Source organism: Enhydra lutris, unplaced genomic scaffold (assembly GCF_002288905.1).
Source record: "Enhydra lutris kenyoni isolate GAN:26980312 unplaced genomic scaffold, ASM228890v2 scaffoldscaffold86, whole genome shotgun sequence".
Taxonomy (NCBI): domain Eukaryota; kingdom Metazoa; phylum Chordata; class Mammalia; order Carnivora; family Mustelidae; genus Enhydra; species Enhydra lutris.
Genome location: NW_019154170.1, coordinates 3,722,846 through 3,738,873, shown reverse-complemented (window position 1 = coordinate 3,738,873; position 16,028 = coordinate 3,722,846). Strand labels below are relative to the sequence as shown.

Below are 16,028 nucleotides of genomic sequence, written 5' to 3'. Positions count from 1 at the left end.
GAGGGATGACAGCCAGGAGGAGGAGATCCCTGGCTCAAGAGGGGAGGACTGGGGAAGACACGAAGCCCAAGGCCGGGTCAGGCGCACAGTGGGCCTTTCACCAAGACAGGGGCTGCGGAGGAGGGACGCCCAGAAGTGACCAGATGCCCAGGGCAGGGCACACACGCCGGATGGTGCGTGGAGGTGGCAAGTGCAGAAAACAGTGTCCTGCATGTGGGACGTCCCTGATCCACGTCTCTGTCGAGGACTGGACACGCCGTGGGGAAACGCGGCTCCCCAGCTCCCCCGTGCCCAGTGCACGAGGGAAACCCATCCCGGCTCTGAGCCTGCAGCCCTAGGAGAACAGCCGCTGCGTGGGGCCTCGCAGCCACGTGGGGCCCCGCAGCCACGTGGGGCCTCGCAGCGGCAGGACTAGGCAACAGCCGCGAGCTTCGGAAGAGAGAGCAGGCCTCGGACCAAGGCTTTGGGACTCACAGAGCTGTTCTCTTCCTCTCGCATGGTCTTCCCCTCCCACGGGTTTGCATTTTCACTCTGAGCCCCCGGGAACAGTGAACGGTGTTGGGAAGGAATTAGAAATTTTCCCTAATAACCAGCTTCCCAAAGAATATTCTGTTCGTTCCCGTCCTCCCTCACTAGCTCATTGCGAACTGCAACCCCCTCCTGCTGGCCGGGCCCTGCGGCGGGGACAAAGCGCTACAGAGGGTCTGTGTGCTGAGTAACAGATTCCAGGACCCGGAAAAGCATAGCATCCTGTAAAAGACACGAGCAGATTAAACAGATCGGCCAGTATCTCCTGTGAAGGACCAGAGGGGACCCGGCAGAGGCAGGGACAGTGACCGGGGAGGAGTGACATAAAGGTGGCTCTCACCCAGGGCAGTCCTGCCCCATCTGGGGACGTCCATGGTTGTCACACTAGGGGGGCTCCTGGCATGGAGGGCGTGGGGCCCAGAATGCCACTCAGCCCCCAGTGTACTCGGGATGCCCCCCCAGAATGACCCAGCCCTGTGTCCGCAGTGCCGGGGACGGACTCCGGAGCTGCTGCGGTGGGGGGGGGAATGGGGGGGCAGGGAGGACGCAGGGGTCGGTACTCCCTAGGTAGTAAAACATGTCACGATACAAACGTATCCGAGCATACTAACCTGTCTACTTCGGCTTTTGTCTGCAGCCCCCCATGGCGGAGCGCAGCGTGTACACATTCCCAGGGCTGGGCTGCTGCCCCAAAAGCCGCACCCCCAACCTCTCACCCTCCCAGGAGGCAGCACTCCCTGGCCTACTGTCCAGCTGGGGAGACTGAGGCTCAGAGGGCTGGGCCCATTCAAGGCGGCAGAGCCTGCACCCCGAGGCCCTGGAGACCCTCTCCACTGGCAAGGGCTGGCTCCCAGGTTGGCTCAAGGCCACCCGAGCTGACCTGTCCTCATGAGCCACCAGAAACTTCCTCGCAAAGCCCTCCCACGGCTCTCCCTGACCCTCAGGGACCAGCTGCGGCTCCCAACTGTGCTCCCAAACACACGGCCCCGGGGAAAATTTGTAATTCCTTCCTGACACTGTTCACTGTCCCCTGCAGCCATCAGGTCACCGTGTGACACCCCCCCCACCACCCTGTGTACTGGGCCCAGCAGGAGAGCTCCGCACCACTCTCCCTTGCACCCTGCCCCAGGCACAGACACTCCGGGCTGTGCGCTCCCCGAGCCGGCACCGTCTTCAGCCAACAGGTGGCAGCAGCCGTCACTCTGTCCAGTGTCACGGAGACTCCGAGAGCTCCGGAGGACGGGCCACTCCCCCCCCCCCCCCCGTCTCCCTCAGTGACTCCCGAACCGGCTCCCTTGCACAAAGCCGACCTCAGTGTGCACCGCAGAGTAAGAAACCCTGGAGGGCTTCGAGGAGGAGGCGGAGGGCAAGCACCACTGGGAGCCTCAGGGGAGAGCGGGGGGAACGGAGCTCTCACGTGCTCCCCGAGCTGGACGCCTGATGAGGGGCTGGGGGCCCAGCAAGGCCATGAGCTTCCCACCAGGCCTGTCCTGGGCAACGCCTCCCATCACTTTTCTCAGAGCGGAGGCTGAGGCTCAGAGGAGGCAGGTTACACTGTTTTCTGTTGGGGCGGCAGCCCCGCCCTGCTGGAAGAACAAAGGTGTGTGTGGAGAGAACTGTTTTTTTAAGATTTTATGTATTTGTTTGAGACAAAGATTTATAGAGAGTAAGAGCGAGTAGCATGAGCAGGGGGAGGGGCAAAGGAAGAGGGAGAGAGAGAAGCAGGATCCCCACAGAGCAGAGCCGGATGCCGTAGGGACTTCAACCCAGGAGCTGAGAGCAGGACCTGAGCCCAAGGCAGACACTTAACTGACTGAGCCACCCAGGCTCAGATTTTATTTGAGAGAGTGGGAGGGATATCTGTTAAGATAACTCAGGCCAGCAAACTGTGCCCTGCAGACCAAACCCACTGTCTATTTTATAAATAAAGTTTTATTTATAAAGTTTTATTGACACGCGGCCACGCCCACTCACGCGGGAATATCTACAGCAGCTTCTGCACAAGGACGACAGAACCGAGCCCTTAGAAGCGAGACCATCTGGCCCTTTGAAAGCCTGCGAGCCCTGACCTAAGACGCGTGGGGAGCCTCAAGTCTGGCTGCGCCTGGGGGCCTGAGGACCGTCCCGCACCTGTCCGTGCTGCTGTCCTCCCAGGCGGGCGCCTGCCCGACCCGTCAAGTCCCCAGGCAGGGCCTGCAGGTCAGGAGCCTGAGGCCTGGGTCCTCACCCATCCCTGGAGCCGGTGGCACCCTGCCCAGGCATGGGGGCGGGGCTCCTCAAGGGGACACAGGGCAGCCGACCTGGACATGCCACCGCAGACCGCCACCGGAGGCGGGGCCTGTGGACGAGCAGATCTGAGCACCGAGGGCAGGAGCGCCCCTGGCGCGAGCCCCGCCCCCAGCAGGTGCCCGACAGAAGAGCACGCGCTGTCTCAGGACCAACGTGTGAGGTTTCTTGGCCCAGTTTTCTTCCCAGATATATTTTTACTCCCCGGAAGCCAGGGCTGGGCTGCAACACTGCACTTGAATTCTAAAATACCAGGAGCCAGGGAGGCAAGCCAGGGCTGCTCAGATAGAAGCCCCTCGGGCCTGGGTCTTGTCACCTGTGCAGGTGTCTGCTGGGCGGGCTCTAGGCGGACAGTGGGGACCTGGGCATTCTTCTGACCTGGCAATAACTTCCCAGCGTGGGCCAGTCTCCCCAGCACGGTGGGTCTAGGCTTCCAGAATCCTAGGGGGCCAGATCTGTTTTACACGGAGGCTGGGCGGGGCAGGGCCAGGATGTGGACACAAGCCAAGCTAGAACCAGGCCCCCGGTGCCCGCCAGACTCTGGGATTACCACAGGAGCCCCCGCACCTCGAGGGTCCCTCTGCATCAGGCATACACTGACAGCTCAACTCGAGCTCTGGCTCGTGCCTGCGGGGAGAGGGCACGCCGGCCCCGCTCTGCAGCTGAGAGAGGGAGGCTCTGAAGCCAAGTGAGCTGCCCGTGGTGGGGTGGGGAGCAGCCTCCAGGACGGGCTCCAGTGGGCCCGGGCCCCTGGCATCCACGTGCTTCTGCAGCAGCCGTGGGTGTCAACAACAGGGTATGGCAGAAGCGAGAGCGTGTGAGTCCCAACACGGGTCAGACACTGCCGCATCCCCTTGTTCTTGGACTGTGCACCAGGGGACAAGTGGCCACACTGCTCTGAAGACAGGTAAGTAGCCTGGGAAACTGAGGCCACCTGCCACCTGCAACACGAGGGAGCAGCTCAGGAGTGGCTCCTCCAGCCCCGGTCGAGCCTTCAGATGAGGCAGGAGGCTTGTCTGCAACCTGATTGGAGACCCTGCACTAGAGCCCCCCAGCTCCAGACACACAGACACCATGATTGGAGACCCCGCACCAGAGCCCTCCAGCTCGGCCACCCCCGGCTCCGGACACAGAGACACTGTGATCAGAGACCCTGCACTGGAGCCCCCCAGCTTGGCCACCCCCGGCTCTGGACACACAGACACCATGATCAGAGACCCCACACCAGAGCCCCCCGGTTCCAGACACAGAGACGCCATGATTGGAGATCCTGCACCGGAGCCCTCCAGCTCGGCCACCCCCGGCTTCCACACACACAGACGCTGTGAGATACTAAATGTGTCTAAAGCCACTGCATTTTGGGGTAATTTGTTTCAGAGCAATTACTACCTGATAAACTTGGGGTTCCCCTATGGCTCCTGAGCACAAATGAGGACAGTGGGTTGGGGGATGTCTACACGGAAGCCCTCCTTGCCCTCCCCTCCACCTTTCCTCCCCTTACTGCACTCCTGCCACATGGCTTCCTCACTGTTTCTCACATGCACCAGGAACAGCCCTGCCCCAGGGCCTTTGCACACACTTCTCTGGTTGGGGTGCTCTTCCCCATCTCAGCATTCAGGTCCAGATCAAAAGTGTCCTCCTCAGACAGACCCTCCCCACACGCCTGGCTGAAGCTGGCTCCCTGAGCCAATCTCCATCCCCGTGGTAACTCTTACCCCGGGTCGGTTCAAGTCTTCTCTTTATTCCTTTGGTCCTGCAGTGGCTGCTCTCTCAGAGGCCAGGTGCCTCCTGACGCAGGAGTCACAACTTGCTTCCCTGCTACGGCTCAGGCAGGCCTGTGCCCAGCATGGTGCCAGGCCACCAGCACCTGCTCCCTTCTCCCCGGTGCTGACACTGGGCGTCACAAGTTCTAGGCCCAGGGCACTAAGGGCTCGGCTCAGGAGGCAAATGGGGGAGCAGGCGCCTCTGGGCACAGCCTGCTTTGTGTCTCTGAGCACTGAGCCACCAAATGGGATGCTCCTGTCAGCTCCAACAACCGGCTAGGAAGTACTAGGGACGTGGACACAGTAACCAAGAGGTCAGCCCAGTCTGGTCCCCCTGTGGTTCATCAAACCCTCCCTATGGCCATGTGAGGTTGGCACTATGGCTGCCTACATTTAACAGAAGTGGAAGCCGGGGCTCCAAGAGGCCAGCCAGGTCACTGGCCTGAGCTTATCCAGGAAACAGTGGGACTGGATGAATGTGATTCCGGGCAATCAGGCTCCCACCTGAGCCCCAAGCACATGGAGGGAAGGAGATGGGGAAAGACTCGCCATACTAGAGCCAGCAGAGCCTCCCAGGCAGAAGGAAGAGCCAGTGCAAAGGCCCTGGGGCAGGACCATGCCTGCAGAGTTGGGGAATCAGTACAGAGGCCCATGGGCTTGGAGCAGAGTAAGGAGAGATGAGGACAGGAATGGGACAAGCCTTGCTGCCATTGTCACCGCAAGGACCCACGTGTAGCTGGTTACGATGAGGGTCTGTCTCCAGCCCTTCCCAGACTGGGGGCTTCCTGGAGGCAAGCCTGGGATCCACCTTGGCCGGTGCTCCGACTGGAGGCCAGGCCGGGGCTGGAGTCCGATCCGGTTCCTGAATGAGTATCCGCGCCACCCACATGGCTTGGGAGACCGGGATGGGGTAGGGACCCTCGCCCACCCAGCGCCGGCCTCTTCCTGTGCTCCTTCTGGGCTCCACTGGAGATGGGCTTCCCTCCAGGCCAGGCAGACAGTAAGCGCACGATAACGAGCTGACGGGCAAGCAGAATGAGTGACCAGCCCGTGCACGGCGGAATATTATACAGGGCTTAAAGGAACACGGTGGCTGTGAGCTAAGCCCACGGGGACCAAGAGCCAAGCCAAGCCGAAACCGAGTCAGACACAGAACCGACTGAGCCGCCGGGCGCCCCCACGTTTCCCTGTTTTTGTTTTTTTTTTTTTTAGATTTTATTTAATTATTTGTCAGAGAGAGAGAGGGAGAGAGAGCAAGCACAGGCAGACAGAATGGCAGGCAGAGGCAGAGGGAGAAGCAGGCTCCCTGATGAGCAAGGAGCCCGATGTGGGACTCGATCCCAGGACGCTGGGATCATGACCTGAGCCGAAGGCAGCTGCTCAACCAACTGAGCCACCCAGGAGTCCCTCGTTTCCCTGTTTTAAAACCGACCACGAAGCCGCAGTCACTGAGATGGTGGGGTCCTGCGTAAAGCCAGACAGAGACGTCAGGAACTGGTCCCGAATACGTCCGTGAGAACCCAGAAGTCAGCGTGCACGTCACAGTGCACAGATTTCCACGGGGATGCCGAGACCACCCCCCGGGGAAAGGACGGCCTGAGCCAGTGGCGCGGGCACAGCTGGAGTCCCACGCATGGAGGATGAAGCCGGACTCCACATGCAGAAGTGGCTCAGAACCCAGCGGAATCTAAACCGGGGCAATAGACGCAGCCCTGAAGCTCTCAGGAGAGAAAAGGGTGAAGTCTGTGGTGCGGGGCTGGGCCATGGTTTCTTGCACGTGATAAGTGAAGCACAAGCCACTGAGGGAAAATAGCCAGACTTCCTCAAAATTCGAAACATTTGTACTTTGGGGCGCCCGGCCGGCTCAGCGGGTGGAGCCGTGACTCTTGATCTCAGGGTCATGAATTCAAATCCCACGTTGGGCATGGCACCTGTTTTAAAAATAACTAAACAGGGGCGCCTGGGTGGCTCAGTAGGTTAAAGCCTCTGCCTTCGGCTCAGCTCATGATCCCAGGGATCTGGGATCGAGCCCCATATCGGGATCTCTGCTCGGCGGGGAGCCTGCTTCCCCCTCTCCCTGCCTTTCTGCCTACTTGTGATTTCACTCTCTGCCAAATAAATAAATAAAATTTTAAAAAAATATATTACCAGAAAAAAAGATACCAACGTACTAAATGGTACCCTATTAAAAAATAATAAAAAAATAACTAAATAAAATATATTTTTAAAAAATGTTTGCACTTCAAAGGACACCACCAAGGAAATGAAGAGACGACCTACAGCATGGTACAGAATATTTGCAAATCAGAGATCTGGGAAGGGAAAAGTATCTAGAATACATAAAGAACACTTACAATTCAATGAAAAGAAAAATGGCCCAAATGAAAAATGAGCAAAGGGTCAGAACAGACACGTCTCCACAGAAGATGTACAAATAGCCAACAAGCCCACGAGGAGCTCCACATCACTGATCGTCAGGGAAACACAGATCAAAACCGGAGTGAGAGCACTTGACGCCCTCCCGGACAGCTAGAGTCAAACACAGAGGCACACGCAGTGTCTAGGACGGAGGGGGCCAGAGCCCTCACGCACAGCTGGTGGGAATGGAAAGCGGGTGGCCGCTGCAGAAAAGTCTGGCGGTTCTTGAAATGGTTAAACTTAGAGTTTCCACACGACCCAGCACGTCCACGACAACATCCATCCACACAAAAACCTGCCCATGCGCATTCGTGGCCACACTATCCGCAATAGACAAAACGTGGAAACAACCCAGCGTCCCTCAGCAGATGAATGGATACACAAAACACGTGCCATCCGTGTTACCGAACACCACTAGGCTATAAGGGGACCGAGGCACCCACATGCACTACCACATGGACGGACCCTGTGCAAACGTTGGCCAGTGGGGGAAGGGCAAGGTGAGGGCCTTCTAAGGGGGAGAGAACACAGGCAGAGGTCCTGTGGGAACAGGATGGGATGGTTTTAAGGAACAGCAAAGAGAGGATTTGGTGTGGCTGGTGCCGAGGCTGGAGGCAGGGGGCAGTCTCAGGGGGGCAGAGCCCTGACCAGCATCCCACCCTTCTTCCCCCATACTGAGATCTGTCCTGCTCCCCCACCGCAGTCTCGCTGCACAAAGCAAGTGCATTTCCAGAGGGTAAACAGGAAGCCTTGCAAAGGATGGGGGGAGGGGTGGCCGTTAATCCAGAACTCGGCACTTAGGCCAGTGGACAGTTTTCCAAAGCCACAGCATTCAAGAAAAAGGGAATGAAGATTCTAGAACTTTGACCACCCTTGCCACAAACACGGTTATGCACACGTCTGGGCCAGGCACAGGCCTCCCACCCAAGTCCAGGGCCTGAAGCTTGAGGGCATCAGGTGGCTTCCTGAAGGGGCAGGCCGAGGGCCAGCGCTGCAGGGAGTGGAGCAGGGCCGAGGCTCGCTCCCGAGGGCTCGGGAAGGCAGAAGGCAGAAGGGCTCAGGGCGTGGGGCCGGGGCAGGCAGCTGGGAGCACGGCAGCCTGGGAGGAGGTCTCGTCTAATAGGGGCCCTGGAAGACCAGCGGCCTGCATGTTGGAGGGTGACCCTGGACTGAATCCTAGCAAGGGAACAGGACGATTTTGGATTAACCGATAAAACGTGAATCCTGCCCGTGGGCCGGATCAGGGCTAAACTTCTTTTTTTTTTTTTTTTTAAAGATTTTATTTATTTATTTGACAGACAGAGAACACAAGTAGGCAGAGAGGCAGGCAGAGAGAGACGGAGAAGCAGGCTCCCTGCTGAGCAGAGAGCCCGACGTGGGACTCGATCCCAGGACCCTGGGATCATGACCTGAGCCGAAAGTAGAGGCTCTAACCCACTGAGCCACCCAGGCGCCCCAGGGCTAAACTTCTTAAACATGACCCTCACACTCAGCGAAGAGGATACCCTTGCTGACAGGATACAGAGCTGCTCCTTCTTCACAGATCCAGCACCCGCAAATTCACCCACTGGCCACGTGCCACCCCAAATCGATACTCGTGAGCCTTGCACTGTCCCCCATAGACACACGCAGGGGAGTGAAGATTCTGTCACCTCACACCTGGGTGTCTGGCCGACGCCGCTCTGCCTTCGGGTTTCACCTCCTGTACCACACACGAGGGCCCTCTCCACGGCCTACTAAGGGGCATGTTTTAAATTTTTGTGCTTTTGGGGCTCCCGGGTGGCTCAGTGGGTTAAGCATCTGGCTTCAGCTCAGGTCATTATTTGGAGGTCCTGGGATTGAGCCCCACATTAGGCTCTCTGCTCAGCAGGGAGCCTGCTTCCTCCCCCCACCCACCACCTACTTGTGATCTGTCAAACAAACAAACAAAAATCTCAAAAATAAATAAATAAATAATTTTTTGTGCTTTCTGCTGGTGGATTTTTGCTGTTTAACACCCAGTGCTGCGGTGGTCACCCAGAAGACCGTGCGTGACGTGCCTTAGACAAGCGTCCACCCGCCACGAGCTCAGTGCCAGTGAATCAACAATGCGCAGTTTACTAAACAGAAACACACACACACACACACACACACACATACGACACAAGGTTCCATGTTGAAAATGTCATGACCAGAGGTTCACGGGGACCTAACCCTGGGTTCCCGCAGGAGCCCTGCTTCAGCATTTGCGAACTCCGTGTTCGCGGCCACGTCACAGGACAGAAGTGTCGGAAGGATGGGAACTGGCTACATGGATGGGTGAGGACAGGGGGGCCTTACGTCCGCAGCTGATGACCCGCGGCATCTCTCTCACTCACACTCACACACGCGCACACACACACGCACATGATAACATGCCCTCAGTAAAAAGATAACAGAACCCCGTGAAGCGTCGGCAGCTGGTGGGGCCTCGTGCTGCTGTATGACTGCATCTTTTCTACGGCCTTGACATGTTTGAAAATGAGATGTTAAAAAAGAAAAGGTAGGTATGAACCCAGAAAACCACCTGGAATGACGGTTCTCTGCTCCTAGAGACAGAGGGGGCGAGATAGAAACCTTCCCTTCCTCCCGACCGCAGGTCTGATTGTTGCTTTCTCAAAGGAAACATGTTATTACTTGTAGTTACAGACCTGCCTGCTGCAAGAACCAGACAGCTGAGCGGGACAGAACCGAAAGTCCAGAAATAGACCAGCCACGTGCAGCCGGCTGGTACGTGACACGGGGGCATCTCAAATCAGGGAGGAAAGCAGATTATCCAGAAAGAGGAGCTGGGACAACCCTGAGCCACCTGGAAAAACGTGGAACAGTAAACTCTCTTAACACCTCGTGTGAGGACAAATTCCAAATATAGCAAGACTTTAAAGGCCTTTTTTTTTTTTTAAGTGAAACTACAAAAGTACTAGAAAAATTATAACCTCAGAACAGGGAACCCTTCCCCATCCGTGACACCCAACTGAGACACCATAAAAGGAGAGACTGATAAATTTGACCACATGAATACATCCATCCCCGTTGGAAGAGAAGATGGGAAAAGACTGCTCACGCTGTGTCATAAGTGAAAAACAAAAACAAAAGCCTTTCACGATATGTAAAGAGCTTCCACAAATCAATAAGAAAAAGACTGAAGAGCCCGGTTGAATATGGGAGAGATACAACTACCCAGTTCCCAGAAAAGAAGGGGAACTCTAGGATGTGAATCATCCAGCAATGAGAAGGGGACCAGCCCAAGCCCACCTCGGGGTGCCCTCCTTCGCACACGAATGTCCGAACCACACCCCACTTCTCAAACCTTCAACAGCAACCCCAGGCAACCAGAATAAAGGCCAAGAAACACGTGTGTGGTGCACGCACGAGACAGAAAACAACTGTGACAAATGTCAGGAGTTCCTTTTTCCAACCGAAGCCAGCAACTAGGCCCCCCAAAAGCCGTCACACTGCCTTAAGCACGTGTGGCCCCTAGGCTGAACTCCACGCCCTCCAGGGTGGCCTGGTGGAGGAGTCGGGGCAGGGCCCCGTGGCTAATCCCCCACGGCAGTAATCCCCAGACGCGGGTGGCCTGCTGCTTCTGGCCCCACAGCCCAGCGGATGGCAGCAGGCGATCCCCAGCGGGGTCTCAACCAGCCCCGTCAAGAGGGGTGACACGTGGCTCAGTCACGACAGCCGGTGGTGCGAGCAGGAAGACCTGGGAGCCCAAGACCCCCTGGGGCCTGGGCCTCCCCCGCTATAAATGCTGCCATCACGTAGCTGTCATCCAGTGAGCATGACCCCAGGGCTGTGGGCCTCCCCCTGCTCCTGTCCCCGGAATCCTTGAGACCCTGCCATCCTCACCTTGAGATGGGCTGAGATGGGGAGCAGGGAGTTCATCTGCTCAGAGGCACAGCATCCAAGGCGATGGCAGGGTCAGCCCTGGGTCAAGACTGAGGTCAAGACCCTGCCTGCCCCTCCCACATCAGCATGAGCCCACTGGAACATGCTCCTTCCGGGGCCCTCCCCATCGCCCCCCGCCAACCAGCTCCAGGGCACAGGCCAATCCTTCCTGGGTTCCTCAGCTCCCCCAACCCCCCCAACCCCCCCCCCCCCCCAAGCCTCCATCCAGGCCCCCAGCCTGGCTCAGCACAGCTCACCTACCTGCCCCAGGACACTTCTTCCCCATCGACTGGCCAGAGTGCTGGGCCACACCACCCACCTGCCACAGCCTCCCATGACTGGCCCTATCTGTTTCAGGGCCCCCAAAACACGGACTTTGTTTCCATGGATCAAATGAATCAAACTCGTTCCTACCTCAGGGCCTTTGCACAGGCAAATCCTCTACCAGAACACTGGACCCGTGCTACTTTCCTCCCGAGGTCACTTCCCCCTGGCAACACCACGACACTGATTTCTTTCCCCACTACGTGCTCGCCACCGACCAACACACTCTCATCCAGGCGAAGGCAAACATTTCCCATAAAGCATGAGACCATGAGTATTTCTGACTCTGCCAGCCATAAGGTCCATAAGCAAAAGTGCTCACAGACAAGTCTGTGAATCTGCGGGTGTGGCTGTGTGCGAATAAAATTTTTTAAAAAGATTTATTTATTTGACAGACAGAGATTACAAGTAGGCAGAGAGGCAGGCAGAGAGAGGGGGAGAAGCAGGCTGGCTCTCCGCTGAGCAGGGAGCCCAACGCAGGGCTCGATCCCAGGACCCTGAGATCATGACCTGAGCCCAAGACAGAGGCTTAACCCACTGAGCCACCCAGGCGCCCCGTGAATAAAATTTTATTGATAAGAAAACGGGCTAGATGGACCTTGGCCCCAGCGGCCAGGCTGCTGACCGGGATCCTGTCTGTCTACTTGTTCTCCATGACAGCCTCGAGGGAGCCGCCCGGCTCACTGCACCTAGAGCCCCGCTGGCCCCTAGCAGGTGCCCAATCAGTGCTGAATGAGCACTGTCCAAGGACAAAGGAAGAGGCACCCACACGTCCTCGTGCAAACAAGAGTCCGACAGCAGACCCTCGGTGGTGCCAGTATCTGTGCGGAAGCAGCAGCCCACGTGTGGCCTCCTGGAGCTCACCCATCTGTCCGAGGAGGGAGGCTCCCTGTGCCCACACGGAGCTGGCTACCTGCCAGGGGCACTTCGGAGCTTACAGGTCTGTCCACGCTCATCACACCCATCTCACAGGTGGAGACACTGAAGCGGCGTGTCCCCCTGGCTAGCAAAGGGCGCACCTGGGATGAGAACTGGGTGGCTGAGCTCCAAGGCCTCTCCGCAGAAGGGACTGAACCATCAGAGGTCCAAAGTGTCCCTCCACCAAGCAGTATCCAGGACAGAATTCCAGCTGGGAGATTCCCGCCTCCAAGGGACGCAAGGGCAACAAGGGGGTGAGAGACCATTGGCCCACAACTACAGAAGAGGCCTCTGCTGACAGGCCCCACCCCACCCCTGCGCGCCCAACCTTCGCGCAGGGTGCGCCGTCTTCCTTTCTCTCCTTCGGTCCTCCTGCCAGTGTTGGGGGAGACGTCACTAGGAAGGAAATAGTTGGGCAGAAACTGGACAAAGAGCTAAGGAAGCAAACAACATAGATATGAAGGATGAGGGCACATGTGCAAAGGCCCTGGGGCAGGACCAGGCCTGGTGTGTAGGAGGAACAGCGAAGGGGCCCGTGCAGCTGGAGCAGAGTGGGCGAGGGGGAAAAAGGGAGGTCGTGCAGGGCCTCACGGGCCTCGTGGAGGACTTGGGTTTTTACCCCAGGAAGGTGGGTGTCCTGGAGGGCTACCGGCAGAGGAGAGTGGGACCTAAGTCAGTTTTCTGGAATGAGCTGCTGGGAGCATGGAAGAGATGGGATACCAGGCCAGCGATGGATGACGGGACTAGACCAGGTGGGACAGAGAAGAAGGAAGAAGTAGGCAGACTCTGGGTCCACTCTGAAGACAAAACCAGCATAATCTGCCACCAGATTAGATGTGGGAGGGGGCCAGGGGGCTGCTGCTGGGAGGGAAGCCAACTGTTCTGTGATATCATGGAAGCAGGAAGAATGGGAGGGAAATGGCTCAGAAAACCACACCTTGGCTCAGGCCAAAACCCCCAGGCAGGTCACAGGTCCCAAGGGCCGACACTGTGGACGCATCCAAGCCCCCAAAAGCCGGCAGAGGACCCCATCCAGCCCTCTCTGGACCAGACCATTTACATAACCAGATTCTAAACACATAGTGTTTATCATTTCACCTCCATCAGACTGGCCAAAACCAAGGAGGCTGGTAACATTCGGAGTTGGCAACACTGGGGTAAGGGTCTCTCTCGGCCCCTGCCAGACCTTTCTGGAAAGCCGGTGGGCATCAGAGAACAATTTTCAAGCTGCTCGCCACGGCCCAGGCACTCCAAAGCAGAGACTTCAACCACCAGGAGTTCAAGCGCCACAGGTAGGGGCCAAGTTCAAGGATGTTTACAGGAAATGGTGGACTCCAGAAGCAGCCAGAATGGTCCTGGGCAGGAGGCTGGCTGAACCAGTAACGGGCTGTCCCAAAGGTTCCCCAAGCAGTCTCACATGCTGCCTCACGCTAATTCAGGTGAGGCTCACGGCCAGCCCCAGCAGGCACACACATCACTCCATTCCACAGACGGGGCTACTGAGGCTCCGAAAAGTCAAGGCATTTGCCCTTCAAGGTCACGCAGCAACTGAGTGGAAGCCAGGCGGTTTGACTGGGCTTCTCCCCCTCTTAACCATGGCCCCATATTCTCTCCCTCTGAAGAAAGTAACTGATACCAACAGCCGGGGTGGGAAATTCAGATTCCTATGGATAAAAAGCCAGCCAAGTTATGGGATAACATAGAGTGAGGTCAACGGTTGTCACCTAGGGTGGCCATGTCTCCAGGGAACACGGGAGAGGTCTGGGGACATTTACGGTCATCACAACTCAGGGGCGGTGCTCCTGGCACTGAATGGGCGAGGCCAGGGATGCCACTCAGTCCCCTCCAGGGCCCAGGACACTGCCTCCAACACAAAGAATCTTCCAGCCCAAAACACTAATAATGCCAAGGCGGAGAACCCCTAGTGGGGCATGGAACCATCTTGGCGAAGAAGAAGCAGATGTGTTTATGGATTTCTACATTTCTATGAGCAGGAGGAAAAGCCTGGACGGTTATCACCCACACTTAGGATTTACATCAGAGAAATGAGTTTGGAAAGGAAGCAGCAGCTCTTAATTTTAAACTGAGTGAAATAAATGATTTGCTGGGGGAGTCAGATTTCTGTGGATCTTGGTGACAGACCGCCGGGGCTGGACACTTATCTTCCGGGTCGCGCACACCCAGTGCTTAGAACCAGCAACCCCAGGTGCCTGGGACCTTATCTGCCCCCATCTGAGCCCTTAACAAAACAAATGTTTGCTCTGTGGCTTCCTCGTCCTCACTGAGTCTTGGTCTGTTTTGTCTCTAACCAGCCCTCATCGGAGGACTGATGGTGGAGGTCAGGGGTCTGATGAAACAGAGTGTGTCTGGGTACCTGAACCATGTCTAAGGCTAGCAAGGCTGGGGCACGAATGCCCGGCCGAGAACAAGGGCGAGGCAACCGGATGGCCGAAGGAAGCGGGTCATCGACGGAGCACTTCCAGATGGCAGCAGGGACAGAAGTGGCGGGAGGCTTCCAGAGCCCAGGGGGGAAGCTCGCCGCTAGCCCTGTCACACTCTCTCCAGATATTTCGCCCAACCCCCCCCCATCCCCCAGCCGCACAGCATATCCCGCCTGCCAAGGAAGCTTCAGGAGGCCTGGGGGAGAAGGAGGACGGATGCCCGTGTGGGTGTCTGCAGGGCCTCCGCTAGCGAGGGCTGCCTGAGGAGAGCAGCCGATCCTGCAGATCCGGAAACTTCTGTCTGGAAGCTGGAGAATGTGACCAAGAAGGAAGCTCAGAGGAGAAGGGGCCATTCCTCCGGGCAGCAGCCCGGCTCTACCCAGGGTATGGCGGGCTCGCCAAGAGCCCACGGGGTTGGGCCAGGCCACCTGGCCCCACACACCTGCTGTTCTGGAGGGCGAGGGAGGATCAGGGTCCCCACATGCCAACAGTCGCCCTCCAGTGTCCAGGGAAAAGGCTGGGGGGGGGCAACTCTTTCTCCCCCACCTGCCTGCAGAGAGAGCCCTGACTCTGAAGGCACCCCCAGATGTCATGTCCTCAGTCCCCTCCTGTCATAAGGAGGTAAACTGAGGCCCAGAAAGGCAATGAATGGCCAGTGCGCTAGAAACCGGGTCCGGTGACTCCCACGGAGACAGATGAGACAGTCAGGAGGCTGGCCCAGATGGCCTCAGAGACCCCCCCCCCCGCCACCCTGGCAGCTTCTGCCCTTCACCACCCAGAAGACGTGCCCACAGGGGTGATCCCAGGAGCTGACCCCAGCAAGCGGGCGGCCCCAGCAGTCTGTCTCGGAAGGGGGGGCACACCTGGGACGGTATCACCTCCCCTGCCATGCCCACCTCGGAAGCACGGCCCCACCCCAGAATGGGGGTGCTCCACCGTCCCACACACGGAAAGCAGCCCCCCGCCGACAAGACCGGGTGGGACGCCGTCTCCAGGCGCCCCAGGCCGGAGGCAGCGCGCCCACCCACCGCGTGGCCTCACCACCCCCCCAAGCGCCTCCGAAGGGGGGCTGCTCGCCCCTCGGCCTCCCAGCTCCGGGCACCGCACGCGCCCCCGGTACCCCCAGGAAGGGCGGCGCCCCCGCGAGCCCCTCGCGCGGGGAGTCCCATCCCCCCCCCCAGCGGGCGCCCCCGAGTGGAACGTTCCGGCCTCCCCGCGGCGGGTCCCGGCGCCCCTCAGGCGCTCGGGCTGCTCCACTGGGCCGCGGCGGGGGGAGGCCGGGCGGGCCCACTCGGGGCGCGGGGAGGGAGGGAAGTCCGGCACCGTTACCTGCCGCCGCCCCGCTCTCCGCGGCCCAAGCCGCCTCCGAGGTCACGGCCCCCGCCTCGGCGCTCTCCGCCTCGTCCGGCACCTCTAGCTCCATGGCCGCGCGCGCGGACCGGCC

At 58.5% G+C, this 16,028-nt stretch overlaps 1 protein-coding gene across 3 annotated transcripts in view; it reads right to left on the bottom strand.

Annotated features, from left to right (window-relative positions):
- The window catches only part of LOC111161679 (phosphatidylinositol-4-phosphate 5-kinase type 1 gamma), a 58,644-nt gene extending 42,616 nt beyond the window's left edge, over positions 1 to 16,028 (bottom strand). Inside the window, exon 1 of one of the 3 annotated variants that reach the window (XM_022525482.1) lies at positions 15,914 to 16,028. In XM_022525482.1, coding sequence (XP_022381190.1) covers positions 15,914 to 16,007 — 94 coding nt within the window. In that variant the 5' untranslated portion in view covers positions 16,008 to 16,028. The remainder of the gene's footprint in view (positions 1 to 15,913) is intronic. The other 2 variants (XM_022525483.1, XM_022525484.1) reach the window with 2 other exon arrangements.